This window comes from Phoca vitulina, unplaced genomic scaffold (genome assembly GCF_004348235.1).
Source record: "Phoca vitulina isolate PV1807 unplaced genomic scaffold, GSC_HSeal_1.0 scaffold108, whole genome shotgun sequence".
In the NCBI taxonomy this organism is placed as follows: Eukaryota; Metazoa; Chordata; class Mammalia; order Carnivora; family Phocidae; genus Phoca; species Phoca vitulina.
Window position 1 is genome coordinate 1,229,052 of NW_022589811.1, and position 13,710 is coordinate 1,242,761.

Sequence of the window (13,710 nt, forward strand, 5' to 3'; positions counted from 1 at the left end):
ACACATTGGCTGCATTCCCTCTAGGCTCCCCGGCTGGAGTGGGTTGCATCTTCTCTTGGCTGGATCGGGCACTAACCCGCTCTTGAATGGCCCCCTTTTTTTTCACCTTCCAAAGAGGAGGGAAAGATGCAGGGAGGTCGTCCTTCCCGGGTACAGAAGCTCTGCGGAACTGCCGTTCACCGGAACTGGATAGTTGCTTCCCAGCGGAGGTTTGAGAGCGGACACCCCGGGGCAAGATGGCGGTCGGGCTTCGGCCGCTGCCCCGGGTCTGGCAAAGCTCGAGGGTATTGGGCTGAGGCGGCGATAGCTGCGGCCCCGACCCCGAGCGCGGGGACCTCGAGCGGATAAAGGTCTACGGCCTGTGGGTAGCGAGTGGGAACAGGGTTGGGGGTTCTCCGGGTGGTGGGGGGGACTTTGAGGGAGGTGGCCCTTTGGCCGGGTCCCTGCCTCCCCAAGTCGGAGGGCAGGTGTTGGGGACTGACTTTCGTGTTCCAAGGGGGGAATCTCTTCGTAGCCGTTTCCACCGTTTTTCATCTCGGGGACGATAGGCTATTTATAGACAGACTAATGCTGGGTGAAAAAGATTTGTTATTGTGGTTGTTGATGCCGAGGGAAGATGCTGGGCTCAGGAGTCACCCAAACCGGAGTTCGGGTCCTATTCACTCGCTGTGTGACCTTGGGTGAGTTTCCTCACCTCTCCGAGCCTCGGTTTCTTGCTCTGTAAAATGGAGTAATTAGCTCGTTTCACAGAGGAGGTTGTGTAATAACAAGTTTTAGTATCTGACGCTCAGCTCTCTCAGTAGAGACAGCTGGTGTTAATGATTTCAATAAGAAAAACTTGGTGTAATCGGACTCAAACTTAGCCCTAGCGGCAGCCTTGCCTACTCAGCTTTTCTTTGCTGTCCTGTGAGTGACGGAGTCCCTTGGTCTTGTCTGTTTCACTTAATAGCTTTGGCGTTAGAGGTGGCTTCAAATTCAGGAGTCTAGTGACCTCTCACAAGTCATGTCCCCTTTACATTTCATTTTCTCTGTGTGAAGGTGGGATTGATAATTACACGTACCTGGATAGGCTGTAGCCTTCAATAAATGATAGCTGTTGTTCTTAATAGTCTAAGTCCTGTTGCCTGTTCTTTAAAAATTGGACCCCTGAGATCTTCAAGAGCTGTTGAAAGACAAAATTAGTTAAATATCTGTGCAGTGTCTGATACATGATCCCCCTTAACAAATGGTGATGGTCACTAAACTTGGCTGCCCAGCTCTTCCACCATAGGGGGGAAATCCTCTTGGGCTCAGACAGCAGTTGATATTTATGATGCTTCACCTTTGGATGATACCCTCTGGACTCTTTCATAACTCTCCATGAAGCTGACCTCATCCAGGGAAGACTGATTTTGAGCAGATACCATGGGAATACAGAAGTAGAAAAGCGTCTGAGTCCTGTCTCTTAGTATTAAAATCTTGGCTCTGCCCCTTAATAATGGTCTAACATGGACTATGGGACATAACTAAATGATCTCACATCGTTGCTGGTCTTATTATGTAGAAGGGACATGACGCATAATGGATATTTAATCAACTGTTTTCCTTTTTGCTTTTTAAATAATCTTGGTTATCACCAACCTCTTGTGTTTCTAATTTTTCCACATATATCGTTTCCCTAACTGGATGGTAAGCTTTTTGTTGTTTGTTGTTGTTTGTTTGTTTTTTAAGCCTAGATGATAACAGTAAAGCTCAGTTACCTGCTATCTGCTTTCAGATACTCCTTGTTAAAAATTTCCCACTTAATCCTGTCACAGTGTCATGTTAGAAGTGTAAATGTTTCAACTAATTCTTTTAGCACCCCTAGGAGGTAGGTACTATTATCCTCAACTTACAGATAAAGAAACTAAGGCCTAAAGCGGATAAGCAATTTGGCCAAATGAGGTAGAATCAGAACTAAAAAGAACCAAGGGTACTTTGATCCAGGGTTTTTTCTACTACATACAGCCTTTTCTTTGATTATGTCAAAGTTTGTGTAATCCTTCATTACAGTAACTTTGAATATATAAAGACTTCATAATGAGCTTTATTTCTTTGATAACTAGTAGATTCTAGGCACATAGAAGAAGTGAATAAGAAGGAATTAGAAAAACTGCAAAGTACAGACTATGGTGTAAACAGAAACACATAGTATTGATGAGGGGATGGAAATTTCAAGGAAGAGCTGTTCTGCAAGCCCCCCTGGGAGAAGTAAAAGTTTTGAGGTAGTCTTACAGCTACCTTGTCACAGTTTGCCTATGCGTCCTCCAGTTTTCCCATTGAGAAGAGGCTCACTCTCCTCCTCACACCTTGTGCGCACCACCCCCCATGAGGGACTGTCTACATGTTAATGATCAGACCATTGTACTGATGGCTTGGGCCCTTTCTTTGGCAGCTCTCAGGAGCTTAAAGCTGTTACTCAATCTAAACAGGGTCCTAGCCCAAGTGACAGGACTGGTGAATCTTAGTGCACCCAGGGGTAGGACAAAATTTAATGGGTGAAGAATGTACTGGTCCCAGCACTATTTCCTACCCAAAGAACCTGCGTGACTATGCAGATGAGAGCCTCTACTGAAGTTTTTTTTTTTTTTTAAAGATTTTATTTGAGAGAGGGAGCACAAGCAGGGGGAGGGGCAGAGGGAGAAGCAGACTCCCCACTGAGCAGGGAGCCCCGACTCAGTTGCAAGGCCAGATCCCAGACCCCCGGGATCATGACCTGAGCCAAAGGCAGACACTCAACCAACTGAACCACCCAGGCGCCCCTACCGAAGAAGTTAAAAAAAAAAAACAAGAAAACAAAAAAACCCCAAAATTCATGTCTGTAAAAATAATGCATTGATTACATATTGGCTGTGCACTCTGTCAGCCACCTTGATAGGTATTTGACATACACCATCTCATTTGGTCCCCCTCGCCTCTGCCAATTAAGAGATGAAGGCAGAAGGCCTCTGAGGCATTTCTCTGCAGTGCCTGGCAGAGCTGGGGACCGGCTCCAGCTCTGTGTGACTCCAAAGCGTGTGTGCTTCTCAGTGCCATGCTGCCTCACCATGTGCTTTCTGCAGAAATTTTAGAAAACAGGCTAGTTAAGGAAACAGAACTTCCTACCTCAAAACAACCGCCCTCAACATGTTGGTGTATTTTTCCCAGCTTTGTGCCTCTGTGTGCACATGCGTTTTTCTTTTTCATTATGTAATTGGGATCATATTGGTTCACAGCCAGCTCTTTTTTCATTTCTCCAGCGTAAACATTTTTCATATCGTCAAAAAATGTCAAACATAATTTTCAGTGGCTTTTTAACATTCCGTCCCCTCTGTTCTTACTATCATAAAGCAAGCACAGCTTTAATTCAGCTTCTCTGGGATTGTTTTCAGTCTATTCCCTTTAAACTGAAGGCCTGGGGAGATATGGTGTAACATTTAGATCAGACGTTAACTAAAAAGGACACTAGTGTTGTTTTAAGCCAGAAGCATTTTTTATTATTTTTATTCAGTGAGAAAGATCTAGGATGCCCTACCTATAAAACTTAACCCTGAATCTGGACTTTTTTTTTTTCTTCCTTCTGCTTTTGCCAGAAAAGACACGCTCCTCTGAAGCAAGAAGCTGCCCTCAGCTGTGAGTCCTCGACAACATCACTAATGATTACCTGGCGTTTCTGTGTCATAGGCAGGTCCTCAGGTGAGCTCTCCAGACTTGCTTGGGCAGAGAGAGCAGGTGATTGAGAAGACTGTTATCTTTTCCTCCCCTGCCTTCTTACCCTCCCTTCTGTGATCAGGTGGGCTTTGTTCATTTGATGAGAGACCCACGTGTTGGGAAAGACTTGTTATTTAACAGATGTGAATCCCTGTTGAAAAGGGACTACAGAGGCCCCTCGGTAGGTTGACATGGGGGGAGCCCTGAATGAGCTTTTTATTCTTAATGGTGTTTTCACGTGGGCACTGCTTTGAGGGAGGTAACATAGTAAAGAGATTGTTTTCCTGAAGTCTGGGTTTCTGAGTAATCGATTTCAGTCATTTTGTCAGCTGGGCTGATTATATATTTGGGACAGAATGACAGTTTTCAAGCATCCAAAGAAATCATCTCAGTGTGGGAGGCTCCCTGGACCAGTGTTGTGTGCGCTAGGCTGATAGCCAAAGCCACCCCTTTGAGAAAAGACAGTTACTGGTGATTTAGATAAAAATGTAATGGATAATTGAGAGGCTCTGTCCAAAACATGCCAGTCAGTGGATGGCAGAGTTCTGCTCCAGAGTCTTCCTCGGCCATTGGCAAGATGGGATCAGTCAGGACAGCAGAGTAAGTTCTACAGAAAACCAAACATATTCAATTTAACAGATTGTCTTGCATTCTGGAATCACATTTGGCTTTTTTAGCATGAAAATGGCCCTTTTTCCAAAAAAATTAAGGGTTTCTTTTGTGGTAGGCACAAGATGAGTGCCAGTAAATATTTGTTGCATGAATGGCTGAATGAAATAATGACAGTAAATGATTGTTTATTTATTTTTTTCCTCCAAGTCTTGACTTGGCAAAATAAATTTGACTGCTCAGTGTTAGACTGTTCCAGAAAATTCGGTTATCTAGGAACCTTTGACCTGGAGGATGCCTGGTTTGCATTAGAGCTTTATGGATGGAATCAATTCATGCTTTGTTCATCTGTTAAACGATTACGGAGCCCATACCCTATGGCAGATGCTGTGCTCTTTCTCTTAAGAAGATGTAATTATTTAATACAGGAAAGAGCATCGCTGGTCTAGATGAGTCGTGTGAAAGGAGCCGATAGGAAGTTGGGACTTGTGCCAGGAGAGCTATTAGCCCTTTTGGAGGGCGTAGAAGGGTCCCTACTAGCTCTTTGCTGCCCAAGTGCCTGCCCGCCCTTGCATCCTGAGCCCCTTCCTGTGTGTGTTTTTCCTGGAATGACCTACAGAGGCCGCTCACCATTTTCCCTGCAGGGTTTGTGCAAGTTTGCAAACATGTTCACCGTTTCTCAGACCTCGAGAGCATGGTTCATCGATAGGGCCCGTCAGGCTCGAGAGGAAAGGCTCGTGCAGAAGGAGCGGGAGCGGGCAGCCGTTGAGATTCAGGCCCATGTTCGGAGTTTCCTGTGTCGGAGTCGGCTGCAGAGAGAAATCAGGTGGGTGCCAGGGACTCAGCACATTCTCCCTTGCTCCCAATTAATAGCAAGAAAAGGTGGTGTTTTCTCCTATAGTTCTTGAAAAGCCTTCCAGCTGCTGTGAGCTAATTTAAAATGTCCTTCTTTTTTTTTTCTTATCCTTCCCTCCCTCCCCAGGAGAGAGATCGATGAGTTTTTTAAAGTAGATGATGCTGAGTCCAGTAAAAGAAGCGCACTTTGTATTTTTAAGATTGCCAGGAAACTGCTGTTCCTGTTCAGAATTAAAGAGGATAATGAGGTAAAACAATAGCGAACACTCTGCTTCCCCATCGGCCAGGTCTTTTTGAAGTATTTTATAAATATGAATTCATTTAGGCCTTACAGCAAGTCTGCGAGATAGACTCTGTGACTGCCACATCCTGCCCTTTCTGTTTTCTTGGGACGTGTTTTGTAGGCATTGTGCCCAGTGCTGCTGAGAATCATCACAGTTCTTTTCACATTGACTATGATAAGCACTTGGACTCAGATGCAAACGGGAGCCAGGCAGGTTAGGCGGGAGCCAGGCAGGTTAGGCGAATGAGTGAAAGAAGCCATTTACAGGACAAAACATAACAGAAATCCTAATGAGCAGTAACCCCTCAGGAGGTGGTGGGGATGGGAGATGGTGAGGACATCAGAGGGAGTGATGGCGTCTGTGGCATGCCCAAGAGTGGGCAGCCACTCTTGTGTTCTAGCCAGTGGTGGACTGCTACTCTGATTTGGAAAGGAGGTGCTGGAAATCCTGTGCTCATTTGTAAAAATTGGTAGCTAATTTGAAATTTCGCTCAAATCCTTATAAACCACAAACAAAATGTGCAGGTTGCACCTTTGGGATTGGAACGATCAGCCTAGAGCAGCGAGTTGTCTGTAATAGGACTCCTGAGACCATTGAGGAGTGCCTCTCTGCTCCCAGGGATTAGACATTCGTTACTGCTAAGCGTCCCATTGTGCCAGACCCTCCTCGAGGCGCTGGGGCCCTGGAAGGAAACAAGATACGCAAGGTCTCTAGCCCCGTGGAGCCTGTAGCCCAGAGAGAGGCAGAATTATGCTGGTGATGGACACACAGACACACAGATGAGGACAGGCAGGTGCAGTGAGGTGACCCCTGTTGATGAGGAAACTATAGCTCTGGGTAATAAGGTGGCTGCCCAGGGCCATGGCACTTTTGAGGGTGGATCCAGGGTTGGGATAGACAGTGTAACTTAGTTTCCACTTTCCTTCCTTTTGCATTTCAAGAGAAAAATGATGTGACAGTTTGTGAGGCAAAAGTCCGTGTCCATGGTGCTTACAGAATGGCCCTTGGGAGAGCACGATTCAGGGGACAGCTTCTAGTTTGCAGGAGTGCAGGCCCAGATTGCCGGATTGATTTCGTTTTTCCAAAGGAGCCCCAGTCCGAAACGCACGTGTGGGTATCATCCAGCTCGTGGGCCACCAGTTTGAGAGCCTTTCATGAGCCTTTCCGATCCTCAGTTTCCATATCTATGAGAGGGAATTAAATATGATCAGATATGTGAGTCATCGGGCTCCATGCGAGTGCCTGCATGTGCCAGGTGCCTACGGGACACTTGCTGCTTTCCCATTCCACCGTTGGTTGTGGGAATTTATAATCCCCACTCTGCCTCTTTGCAGAGATTTGAGAAGTTGTGTCGCTGCATCCTGAGCAGCATGGATGCTGAGAATGAACCCAAGGTAAGCGGGATGGGGGCTGGGAAGTCCCCCAGAAGCTCTCAGGCCGGTCTCTTTGGCTCTGACAGTTCCTGCTGAATGTTAGGATTTTGTTAGGTATGACTTTGCATAGGTACACACCGCCCTGCGTATAAGGAATGGATCGAAACGTTAACCAAGTGCAACTGATTTTTTTAGTCTCTTCATTGTCCAAGAGCTATGGTCTGCTCTTACCTCTTACTCAGGATGCTAAATTCCCTTACTAGGCTATTTCATCTCTGGGTTTAGCATTAAAATAAATACTGCTTGCTGCTTACTCACCCATTCATCTCCACTGCCTTCTCTGGCACTGGACCTAACAAATTGGTCCCATCCCAGTAGCTACAACGTATGTAATTTGGTCTCTCTACCTGCCCATTATGTTTCTCTTTCTCCTGCTTGTAGGTGTGGTATGTGTCCCTGGCTCTTTCCAAGGATCTCACCCTCCTGTGGATTAAACAGATCAAACACATTCTTTGGTATTGCTGTGAGTTTCTTGAGCAGCTCAAGGTAAAAACAAAACAAGACACCTGTAAATATATCCTTCTCATTGGAGGCCTTTAGCGTATATTTTGAGAGTCCTCGTGATTCATTCATAGGTTATTCCTTTGGAAGTTTGTCAGAATCTAGTAAGAAATTATTGGGGCGCCTGGGTGGCTCAGATGGTTAAGCATCTGCCTTCGGCTCAGGTCATGATCCCGGGGTCCTGGGATCGAGCCCCGCATCGGGCTCCTTGCTCTGCGGGAAGCCTGCTTCTCCCTCTCCTTCTACTGCTCCCCCTGCTTGTGCTCTCTTGCTCTCTCTGTCAAATAAATAAATAAAATCTTAAAAAAAAAAAAGAATCTAGTAAGAAATTATTAGAGCCCTTGTTCTGAGAGAGAGCAAGTTAGATACCGTTATCAGAATGAGCCCTTCTTTCCTGTGCAGTATTTTGAACATTGGGAACCTGCTGGCTTTCTTTCCATTCTTTTGATACAACGGATAATTTATTGTTTATATTACTGTACTAGTCAGGCCTCTTGTTACAAGTGCAGATACCGAACATGAGTGCAGCTAGTGATACATACAAGCTAAGCAAGAAAGAGAATATCTTTTAAGAATATTCTCTGTAACATGGCAGCCAGGGATGACCAGAACCAGGAACTTCTAGGATTCTCCTTCTTGTCCCTTTCTCTCATCCCTGCTCCCTTTTGGAATCACGGTAGCCAGCAGTTCTGGCCTCACATCCTTACCCTATCTTGACCAAAGAGAAAAGGGAGGCCTCCCCACTGGTTTAGAAATCTGGGAGGACTCAAAGGTGCAGTGGGATCCTGGTCTCAACTTTGAGCTGGTCACAGTGACAAGAGGGATGGGGTACTGCCACTGGCCCTTCCTGGTCCTGTACTCACACTTGTGTTATGAGAAGGTGGGCAGAGGTGTGAGTCGTTGCAAATGGCAGACATTTTCACTTTGCACGATGCCGGGAAAGGTTTGGCAATGACTCAGGTAGTAGTGGAGTGATGGAGCAGATGTCCCCAGAGCCTCCAGTGATCCATTCCTAGCCATCTCCCTCAAAGCACTTGTGAATGACTCACTTGGCCTTGACCTGGTGACAAGCATGAATTATGATTATAATAATAGCCAGTATTCCATAGAGTTATCTACATGCCGGGCACTGTTCTTAGTGCTTTAGATACATTAATCCATGTATTTCTAACAACAAGCCTATGGAGAAAGCAATGATCCTACCCTTAGTCAACAGCTGAGGAAACGGGTACAGAGAGGGTAAGCAACTTGGCCTAAATCACACAGCTAGGCAGTGGTAAAGCTAGCCATCTGAGCCTAGAGTACCTGTAATGTTCAATTGGATTTCTACACTGCTGCTTCACTGAACATACATGCATGCACGCATACGTACGTACACACAGCAAGCCAGCTCCAGTCAGCTTGTTTTCCAAGAATTCTCTTCTCAATTCCCAAGAGCATTTCAGATTCCATGCTTGAGCACTTCTGTCATTTAACTCCCAAAGTGGTCGTTCCCCAAGAGAAAAAGAATAAACTCGGACAGTCCTGACTCACTTATCAGAGGCCGAGTGCATCCAGGTAGGTTGTAAGTGGATGCTCGGCTGTCAGAGACTGGAGGGCATATGTCTTAATCTCAGTCTCTTTATTGTTTCCAGCCTGAAATTTTACAGGACTCCAGACTCATCACGCTGTACCTCACAATGCTTGTCACCTTCACAGACACTTCAACGTGGAAAATTCTCCGTGGAAAAGGTCTGTGGGGCTTGCTTCAAAACCTTTCCCAAGTGGCATTTGCATAGTGAGCTTGGGGACCTTTCCACCTTTTTAAGAAGCTTGTTCACTGCCGTAAGCCTCAGGGAAAGACCTAAAACTGTACAAATGAAGATGCCCTTGGCGCTGCCATCAGATAGCATTTGCAGTATCCAGAATATATGTTCAGTGTCGTGTTATAATTTCTCCTTTCTTTGCATTTATGTTTAAAGGCTTGGCCCTTCTGATCTCATTTTTTTAAAACCCCCCCAGCACCTCAGCCTCAAAGCAATAATATTTGCTCAAGCCTGTCATTCGTGTCAGAATCATTGAGCAGCAAATAATTCTATTTTGCCCATAAAATTTGTGTTGTGAAGCTGCCTCCTTTTCCTTGGATAGTGCACTGAGCCTTACGTGTTTCATACATTCACTTCATCCATCCGTTCGGCAAATAGCCTTCTCCGTGCCAGATACCGCGCAGGCGCTGCAGAGACAGAGAGGTCGCTGCCCTCGGGGGGCTTCAGGTGCCGAACGCCTGCTGTGTGCCTGCCCTTCCTCAGAGCACTAGGCAGTCTGGTGAGGGAGACAGACTCCAAAGGGAAGTCACGGGTCTGTGACTGTATATGAACATAGGCAGACTACACACGTGAACACATACGTGTCCTGCCAGCAGTGTGGCAAGTGCTCGGAAGGAAGGGTACAGGAGGCGAGAGCATTCGGCGGATGGGGGAGGACCTGCCTCGCTGTGCCTGGCGCTCGGGCTCTCCTGCAGGATCGATGTCTGAGCTAAGAGCCGGAGGGAGAGTAGGCGGTCACGGGGCCAAGAGGAGGGACAGCACTGAGGGCAGAGGCTCCCGGCCAAGAAGGAGGGGTGATTTAAGGCAGGGGCATTGGGGGGTGAGTTCTGGCCTTGAGTTCCAGGGAGCTCGGATCCCAGTGCGATAGGAGGCAGCCACAGAGAGCAGAAAGTGCCAAGCCCTCGGAGGGAATCAGGAGAGGTGCTACAGGCGCTCAGAGGCTGGGGACGTTACTTCTGGCCGGGGAAATGACAGGACTCCTCACCTAAGAGGGGACACTTGAGCTGGACCTTCTGGGAGAGAGAATTTTGGAGATTGGCCTCTCCCTGTACTCTGGTACCGAACCAAAGCGGGGAGAGTAGGAAAGCAAGCCAGAGAAAATCTTTCTTTATGGCCTCGGGCCTGGGCCGTGATATTCTGTACCACATATAAAAGGTTCACAGTAAGGCCAGAGCCTTTCTTCTCAGACTTCTTTCTTCATTTAGGGGAGAGTCTTCGACCAGCCATGAACCACATTTGTGCAAACATCATGGGACATCTCAACCAGCATGGATTTTATTCTGTGCTGCAGGTTTGTGACCCCCATCCCCTATCATGGGACCTCGTTCTTCCTTACCTAAACTTGGATTTTTACAGCTGATTTCGGCCTATCTGGTGCCCTCCCCACAGAAACCTTTTCACGGGAGTTTAAGGCCTGGCATCCTGTCTCTTCCCCTACCTTGAGTCCCTTGTGGTTTGTGTCAAGGGAGGACAGTGGCCCTGGGATCCCTTTATCGTGCTCCATCTTTGGCTCCAGGAATAACCCAGCCACTTGACATTTAAAGTCGGGAAGGAGGCCTCAGGGCTTGGTTCCCTCAGGTTCCTTCTTGGGTGGTGTCTGGAATTACCTTTCTTGCCGTGTCCTCAAACACCTTCTGCCCACACTGCCCCTGACTGTGCCATCTCACACCCCTAGGGAATTGTCAGAACTCTAACCGCTGTTTAAAAGCACTTGGAAATTTTGAGTTTAAGAAGTTGCATTGATGTAGCCCTGCCTTCTGCCTGGTACTGAGATGGGCTCCTTCCTGATCGGGTTGCCTTTTCTCCTCAAACAAACCCTGTGAGGTGGCATGCTGGCCAGAGGTGGTGTCGTCAGCTGTTCATCTCTGTGAGGAAGCTTCTGGATACCAGAATGTAGGAAGAACACACAGGCGAGATTTAAGTCTGGTGTTCTTTTCACTGGCTGTTAACTTTTTTAGCTCTTTATTATTTCAAAATTTTAAATACGGTATCAAGAGAGGCGTCATGAAGGCGATAACCCTCACTTTGCTCTCCCTTCATTTTCAGAAAACATTCCAATAGAGTTTTTTATCTGAAGCCCTCATTTTACTTCTGTGCTGCTTTTTTACGTACAAGTGAATATATAGTTGGCGTTGTCCCCTGACCAGTTAAAATGTTCTTTTTCAGATATTGTTAACCCGTGGCCTGGCGAGACCCCGGCCTTGTCTGTCCAAAGGCACTTTAACTGCAACCTTTTCTCTAGCGCTGCGGTAAGTAGTAAACTCCAGCTGAGGGGTTGGCGTACTTCGGGAGGCTTCCTCCCCTCGCTTTCCTTTTCTCCTGTTCCTTATGTTCGGTGTGGGCTGCCCACTTTGTCCGAATTCACAGGAAGTGTCTTTCTTCCGATGGTGACGCATCTGTGGCAGCTCTTCTGTCTGTGTCCCTGAATTTTTTGCATCATGATTTGAAGGAAGTTTTTCAAAGTGAATTGCTTTTCATTGTGCCAAGGGCCCAAGACACAAGCATTTTTCCTTTTGAGCTTTTAATCGATATAGAGAACCCGAGAGCCGGAGGAGGCTCAGCAAAGGGCCAAGCAGAGGGTTAAGGGAGTAGTGTTGTGAACACGGGTTTAAAATGTTCGAATCTGGAGGCCCAGAGAGGATGTGCTGTTTGTGTTCACTTAGTTAGGAGATACAAAATACATCCGAAGCTAAATAGTTCCATGTGGAAATTATGCCTGCAATTCAGAGAATCGCCATGTACACAAAGCTGTGTCTTTGTGTCCGGAACATTCTTAAACTGTTGAAAGGAACACTAACTTGGGGGAAGATGTTAATAAGGTAACCTGCTAATCTTAATCCCTAAGATAATTATAACTTAGGGCAGAGGGAGTGTTGGGGTCAAATTAGCTTGGTAGAGCTCCCTGCTCAGTCCCCTTTGCTAATCCACAGGGCACTTGACCTCAGGAAGCTCTTGACAAGTCCTGAGGTTCAGGAACCTTTGGGCTTGTTTAATCTGATGTTGGCCCAAACATATCTGAACATGGAATACCTTCGCCTAATTTTTCAGTGGTGGAGCATGTCTATTAATGTCCCATGGAGTCCTTTTCTATGGAATACTATTTTGGAAAATGATGTTCTAGAATATCAGTTGGCAAACTTTTTCGGTAAGGGGCCAGCTAATACGTATTTTCGGTTCTGTGGGCCACACACTGTCACAACCGCCCTGCTCTTGTAGCACAAAGCGGCTGTAGACCATACATACACAAGCAAGAAGGGCTGTGTTTCAATAAAACTGTATTTAGAAAAATAGGCAGTGGGCAGAATTGGGTCTTTGAGCCGTATTTTGACACTCCTGGTCTAGACTGTGCTGTCCACTAACCACTGAACCCTGTGGGGCTGTTTAAATAGAAATACATTACAACGAAGAATTCAGTTCCTCATTTAGGCACATTTCAAGTGCTTCCGGGCCACATGGACTGAGCAGTGATGACCTTCCTGGACCGCACAAATAAGGAACATTCCCATCATCACGGAAAGTTCTATGGGACAAGGCTGGTCTAGAGCAGCCCTGCCAATAGAAATATAATGAGAACTGCATTTAAAAAGTCCAAAGAAAGGGGAAATTAAGTTTAATAATCTATTTTGTTTAAACCAGTGTATCTGAAGTATAATCATTTCTACATGAAGTCAGTATTTTTAAATAATTTATTTTATTTAAAAGTAATAATTTTTTTTCTTTTGATACTGAGTCTTCAAAACCTGGGGTGGATTTTATACTTAAAGCCTGTCTGCTGCTGAACTCACCACATTGTAAGTGCCCAGGAGCCACACGTGGTCAGTGGCTACTGCTCGGACAGCACGTTTGTAGAGGCGAGATCCTTAAGACCGAAGAGCAGGTGTCAACCAGTGATGCTATAATTAGTTCCAGAGCTAGACAGATTATCCAGTAAACAATTAGACCTTCCTTGCAGACCTTGAGAGAGTTGTATTTAATGAGTCGTAGGATGTAGGTACAAACAGGTTTTCCAGTGGGAGGTTTCCTTCAACTTCTTTTCCTGAGTCACCTGGGGCGGCTCATTCCGGCATCACCCACCCTCTCCTCTGTCAGGGGCAGCGAAGGGTTGACACACGGATGCCTGAGTTCCAGGGCACAGCAGCAGCTCTGCCGCCTCCTCGGTCTCCCTGAGAACACAAATCTTTCCTTCTGTTCCGGCGTCCCTCCCCTGTCCCGAGAGGGTTGTCATTCATGGTGTGATTCACCAAGAGGGTCACATCCACCCATTCCAGCACGTGTCTTCTCCCTTAAGAATATGGTAGCATCCATCATTTTAGGTTTTTTCACTCTGTACGTTAGAGTCCTTTGGCTCACTTGTGAAGGCCGGGCTGCTTTAAAGCCTTTTTCTTAAACAGTGCACTTTCTCCCCCTCGGAATATCTGTATGTAATTGAAAATGGCCGGGACCTTTTAAAACAAGATACCTAGTGGTTTTGTCATACTGGAATAAACTGTTGAAAGTCTATAAAATTATAAATGA

The 13,710-nt window shown here is 46.3% G+C and overlaps 1 protein-coding gene across 5 annotated transcripts in view; it reads left to right on the plus strand.

The window, feature by feature from the left end:
- Positions 1–11: 11 nt before the first annotated feature.
- Positions 12–13,710, plus strand: part of UBE3B (ubiquitin protein ligase E3B) — a 51,280-nt gene continuing 37,581 nt past the window's right edge. For 2 of the 5 annotated variants that reach the window (XM_032397983.1, XM_032397987.1), the window contains exons 1-9: positions 13–361; positions 3,591–3,693; positions 4,962–5,143; positions 5,300–5,420; positions 6,791–6,850; positions 7,271–7,375; positions 9,025–9,121; positions 10,401–10,486; positions 11,362–11,444. In XM_032397983.1, the coding sequence (XP_032253874.1) occupies positions 4,983–5,143; positions 5,300–5,420; positions 6,791–6,850; positions 7,271–7,375; positions 9,025–9,121; positions 10,401–10,486; positions 11,362–11,444 (713 nt within the window). In that variant the 5' untranslated portion in view covers positions 13–361; positions 3,591–3,693; positions 4,962–4,982. Of the gene's footprint in view, positions 362–616; positions 681–3,590; positions 3,694–4,961; positions 5,144–5,299; positions 5,421–6,790; positions 6,851–7,270; positions 7,376–9,024; positions 9,122–10,400; positions 10,487–11,361; positions 11,445–13,710 lie in introns of all 5 variants that reach the window. The other 3 variants (XM_032397984.1, XM_032397986.1, XM_032397985.1) reach the window with 3 other exon arrangements.